The sequence below is a fragment of the Pinus tabuliformis genome, chromosome 9, assembly GCF_031772625.1.
Source record: "Pinus tabuliformis cultivar Carrire ecotype Pingquan chromosome 9, CPIR1, whole genome shotgun sequence".
Lineage (NCBI taxonomy): Eukaryota > Viridiplantae > Streptophyta > Pinopsida > Pinales > Pinaceae > Pinus > Pinus tabuliformis.
In genome coordinates, this window is record NC_142307.1 from 440960474 (window position 1) to 440966160 (window position 5687).

At 33.7% G+C, this 5687-nt stretch overlaps 1 protein-coding gene across 4 annotated transcripts; it reads right to left on the reverse strand.

Annotated features, from left to right (window-relative positions):
* Positions 1–1519: 1519 nt before the first annotated feature.
* LOC149149052 (transcription factor DIVARICATA-like) lies at positions 1520–5002 on the reverse strand. Of its 4 annotated transcripts, none has more exons than XM_089440393.1 (3): positions 4829–5002; positions 3030–3347; positions 1520–1837 (listed from the first exon to the last, which is right to left on the reverse strand). In XM_089440393.1, the coding sequence occupies exons 2-3, from the start codon at positions 3134–3136 to the stop codon at positions 1702–1704; spliced, it is 243 nt and encodes an 80-aa protein (XP_089296519.1). In that variant the 5' UTR covers positions 3137–3347; positions 4829–5002; the 3' UTR covers positions 1520–1701. The 4 variants fall into 4 exon arrangements, 3 of the variants coding, with proteins under 3 accessions (XP_089296519.1, XP_089296520.1, XP_089296521.1); XM_089440394.1 differs by having other exon boundaries at positions 4728–5002; XM_089440395.1 differs by lacking the exon at positions 4829–5002 and adding an exon at positions 3983–4718.
* Between the last annotated feature and the right edge of the window lie 685 nt (positions 5003–5687).

Sequence of the window (5687 nt, forward strand, 5' to 3'; positions counted from 1 at the left end):
GAAATGCTTATTTGTCATTTATATATTTAGTCAAGTGGCAAAAGTATTATTATAAGGTAAAGTGTTTACAAAAATCAAAGTTGCATCAAGCCAATAGTTCTTTAAAATCGTATTTTGAGAAGACATTTCCTTAAAAAAAAAAAAAAAAATAAGACCTTAATCTTTGAACATTTAAAAAAATAGTAAAGTTCTTTACAAGCATCATTTCTGGCATATTTTCATGTGTAGAAAATTTGAATTCCAAGTGGTGAGCATTGGCAACATTTGGTTAAAATTATTTTTGTTTTCAAGAATACTTACCCTATGTCTACTCGCTCATTCTGAGCTTATCATTGATTTGTACATGAACGAGGAGTTAATCTACAGACTTTGTTTCAAGAATTTGAAACAAAAGGTAATGCCATTGGAAGGGGAAAGTGATTTTATAAGTAACAAATATTGGGGTCAAAATGATGTTTTAGAAGCTACTAATCACTAAAATTTGATTTTAGATGATACAAATAGCAAAATTTGTATCAGTGTCCATGTATTCATCACATTGAGTGCTCTATATATCTATTAATAGACCCATAATAATCTGAAAATAAATCTTTTTCACTAGCTTACAAGGAACTACCGTTGTCTCAAGCTCTTGTTTAGAAAAGAGAGTATTGCAACACTTAGCCTCATTTTTTTCTTTTTCCTTTTTTTTCTTTTTTTTATAATAGCCACTACATGATCAACACTTCAGAATATCTAAGTTAATCTATCATTGTAAATTTATAAAATGATTTAGGTTGATATTAAAGAAGTGTTATAAATATAAAAAATGCTTAGATTATTATTATTTTTATAATTTTAATTATATATTTTCAAAATTAATCATTCAATTATTTTATTTTATTTTTAAATTAAGTTTTATTTTAATATTAGATTCTATCCTATGATATCAATGTTTGTGTATAATATATGGATTTATATGAAGTAAGTCATATAAAAAATATAACACAAATTTAACATTCTTTCACTTGTATTTTTTGCATACATGGAATTATATGATTATATGATCAAAAGTCTAAGGTAGGAAAACCTATTGTTTCCCTACAAGAAAACTTTTTAGTGCTCACATACTTTCTTATTGAATTTACAACATTCTTCAAAGTGTTCACCTTTACTAGTAGCACTTTCTTGTATTCAATCATATCTCTCAAAAAGTGATACTAAACATCAATATGCTTTGTCTTAGAGTAATAGCTTAGGTTTTTCTGAAAGAAATATTGTCTTCTAACTATCACAATCTAACCTTACAACTTATTTTATAAGCTCACTACTTGAACACAATTTCTACAACCATACAAATTCCTTACTTGCATAAGTGGCTGCCATGTATTCAACTTTTGCAAGGAAGCTGCCACGTATTTAACTTTTGTAGTTGAGAGAGAAACTACAAAGTGTCTCTAAATCATCCAACTAATTGCGCCTCCAAAAAAGTTCAAAAAATTTAAACACATAACCACAAGGAGATCTTTTGTAATCCAAATATCCAACCGAGTATGTCATGTATATTCAACACTTTGTCTACTCTATGTCTTCTTTGGTAGCAAATTCCATAATCTCTAATGTCATGCAAATACTTGAAAAGTCTTTTTACAATTGTCCAATACTCCTTCCCTAGTTTTAATATACATGCTTAAAACTCCTAGTACATGTGCAGTGTGTAGTCTAATATATACCACGCTGAATGTAGTACTTTTGAGCATGGCTAGCAACTTGGGTTGGTGTCTTTGACACAACAAAGTTTCTAGAAATACTTCTCCAGTCGCCTTTGCCATACTTGCTAAGGCCCATCAAAAACTGCCTGAATCACATGAAGAAAAAGAAACATGGGAATCTGTTTAGCCTGTGCTGATTTAGTGACAGGTTTTCACATAAAGTCCATCAACCAGTACTTAATGACTATTTTCAACAGGTAGGAACCTCAATTAAATGCTCTAGGTCAAACACTAACATAAGTGATCATCAATTAAGGTCGCTCAGTATCATTCATTCATTCTGCTATAAGGGAATTTGAAAACAAGATCTTCCTTTCAATTAATCATGTAGTTCTAGTCTCTAGATGAAGAAGGATAGGCAACACAAATATGAAGGTATAGGGCACAGTTATTGATAATAACTTTAGAATCTAGATGCAAGCATGGAGCGTACATGGGTATTAACACAGTAACCATCATGAGGAATATACTACAAGTACAAACTAACAATTAAACAAGATGGAGTAAATGAAACCAAATCACAGTTAGACTGTCTCAACATCTAATGCTCTGGGTCAGCTTATTAAGTATATAATCTTCCAGTAATGCTTTTGAAATATACTGAAAATTAGATTACAGAATTCAGTTGTTTTTATTGCCTGTTTGGTTTTCTTCGTTGAAAAAGAAACACAACAAAACAACAATTAAACTATCTCAAAATCTAATGCTCTGAGCAAGGTAAGCTTATTAAGGGTAAATTCTTCCATCAATACTTTTAATTATACTGAAAATTAGTTTACACAATTTAGCTGCTTTAATTGCCTGTTTGGTTTTCGTCATTAAAAAATAAACACAACAAATTAACCTACGCACAGATTTCCTGCCCAGATAAGCTCATTAAAGGGTAAATTCAATAAATTAATTATGCTAAACTAAGCTTTTGGAATATGTGACATTCATACAGAAATCACAACCATCTTTCCAAATGCCCAAACTTTAGTTAACAACATCTAAGACAGATTTTTCTATCACAACTGTAAATACTATATATCTTAAAGAGCACAGAACTTATCAAATTCACAGTTTCCAACAGTAGAGCAGTAAACTTAAGGGGCTTTTCAAGCAACGCAACTATGTCATATTGCAAAAATAAATATAAATATCTAATAAATGGAAGTGAGATTACTGATAAAAACAAAGATTCTCTTCAAACTTCCTTTGGAGTAGAGTAGAGTACCTGTGCTCTTCTGATAAAAACAAAGATTCTCTTCAAACTTCCTTTGGAGTAGAGTAGAGTACCTGTGCTCTTCTTCAGTCCAGGGAACACCCTTCTTTCTCTCCTGTTCAGATGCCTTTGTTGATTGTCCCCTCCCACCACTCCCAAATTGTTGCTTCAATCCTTGCATAGCCCCTGATTTTTCTGCTAACCATTCAAGTGAACAGGAAGAGTTACTGTACGTGGGTAGGGCAACGCGGCCAGCTTCATTACAAGTAACATCTTCCACGAGATCTTCATAATGCTTTCTAACATCCGTAGCAGTTTTTCCAGGCTGGCTGCCACTTTCTTGACTCTTGGGAAGGCAAATCCATATCCCACGTCGCACAGATCTTAAAATCCTGTAAGGATGGCAGAGGGTAAAACATTTGCAAGGAAAGAGGAAAAACCCATCAGCTATGTGTAAGAAAAATGATAATCAATTCCGTGAAAGCCAAACGTCTGAACTTCAGTATGTGGAAAAAAATCCACCTGGTAAAACAGGGATCTAAAAATGAAACTGGAAAGTTAAAAATGTTAAAGAATCCGTTATTTAAACATACTTCATGAAATCAATTAACGAATTTTCTTCTGAAGAAAGTTGAACCAACCAAAAGATGACAGATACGACTGATAACACTCTTTCAGAAATCAGAAAAACCGTGACCATCTTAAATTTCAATTCCGAGCTACACTTAACCAAAAGGAAAATGAAATTAAACAACAGGACTCCCAAGTAGATAGGGAAAGTACGTCTGGTGACCGCAGAATACATAAACAATGTTTTCCAGTCTCTTTCAATGAAAATTCCAGCTGACAACAGCAAATTTTTGTGAAACGGAAACAGAATAATCATAAATAGAGGAGGAATTGTCTAAAAATTACAGTCTGTGAATGATGAAACATCTTTTGGAAAATAAGTACAGACCCAACCACGAATTAGAGACCAAAAATCAGACAAGACCTCGACAGCAGCACTACAGGGATTGGCGTGTACCTCCCAAGTCGGGTGCCAAATAACCATATAGTTATCGTTGAACTCTGAGCTTCGCAAGCTCAAAATCAAAATAAAATCAAGGAAGAAGAAATGCGTTTGTAATCAACAATCTGCAACAAAAATTGACTTGAAGAAAAGCATTAAGCCTTGGTCCAAAAACTGCAACCAGATCCGAAAAATCCCACTGAAGCCCCAGTCACAAACACCATTTAAATTCAAAAGTACCCAATAACACCAAAAGAAGGGGATTCATCAATAACTCAAACAAAGAACTACACCAAACAACAAGCTACAACAACCCAATTTGATGTACAATCCAAATCTTTACTAACTCAAGCAAATCCATTGCCATTGCTCACCATATAATCCATATTCCATTTAATATGACAACACAACAATGAATTCAAGCTGCTTTGACACAAAACTCCACAGTTAAGCATGTTAAGCCTAGGGCAGCATAAACAAGGATGATCTAATAACAAGCAGTGCTGATCTATAAGAAGCACATTGACCATAAACAACCCAAATCAATAAGTACACCAATAATCATGGCTGGTAAAGAAAAAATGCCCTTAACCCACACTAAACAACCCTAAAAATGATCAATTCAAGCACCAAAATAGTTATTCGGCAACAGCCCAAATCATTAAAAGAAACCAAAACATCAAATCCGAACAAAACTAGAGTACCCAGTATCAATTTTTCTCCAAATCACATGCAAAAGTTTGAAGAACAACTAGAGTACCCGGTATCAATTTTTCTCCAAATCAAATGCAACGATACCCAGAACGTGAGACCCAGAAGAAGCTTCAAACACCAGGTCTAATGGGGTAAGAGAATTTTCACCTTTGTCAGTGCTTATGCCGTTCTGGGCTTGTGGGCGCTTGCAATACTGGATTTAGTGAAATGGGGTTTTCTCACCGGTGGCTTTGTATAAAGTGGGTACATGAAATATTTTTGGATCCGCACGTCTTTTCCGCTGCTTTTTCCGCATGCTTTTTGGGCATTCTGGGCTGTGACCACTTCTACATTTTAGTGCGCATCTTTTCACCTACAGAGTTAAAAAAAAAATCTCATCCTCGTCAAAGTCCACTAGAGACGGCGACTTTAACGGCGTTAGGCGCCACCGTTAGGTAGTACCCCGCGGCTGGAGTGCCGACGGCACCAAGGGAGCAGCCGGCGGCCGGCCGATTTAACGGCAGCGTTAGCCGCGTGTCTGAGGTCCGTCCCAAGTTGTTTGTTACAACGTTGAGGCCTCTACCGTCCAAGGGTGGCTTAGAAAAATAATTTCACTTGTCTTTTTCTACTTGGAATATTAAATTAAAAAGCATTTACTTTCCATTAGTATATGAATTCTTCAATTTTTTTGAATATTAATTTCATATGTTTTGGTGTTTGGTTAATTTTTTATATTTCCCATTACGGCTAGTGTTTTTCACTTTCGTCTCTTGTGTTTTTTTGGTGCTTTGGTTTTTAAAGATTTTTAAAAATTTGAGTTTAAGTTAATAGTTAATCTGTAAAATTTGAATGTCTCGGGTCGAATTCATTTATACATTCAAAAATGCATTTTAAAGAACAAGAAATCACATTCTTTCTTGAAATTGTTTTGTCAAATTCACATGAAAAAATATATTTTGTTTATAAATTAAAATACACCATTTAAATTAATTTAACTTTTTATAAATTTAATTAAAATTAAAAATTA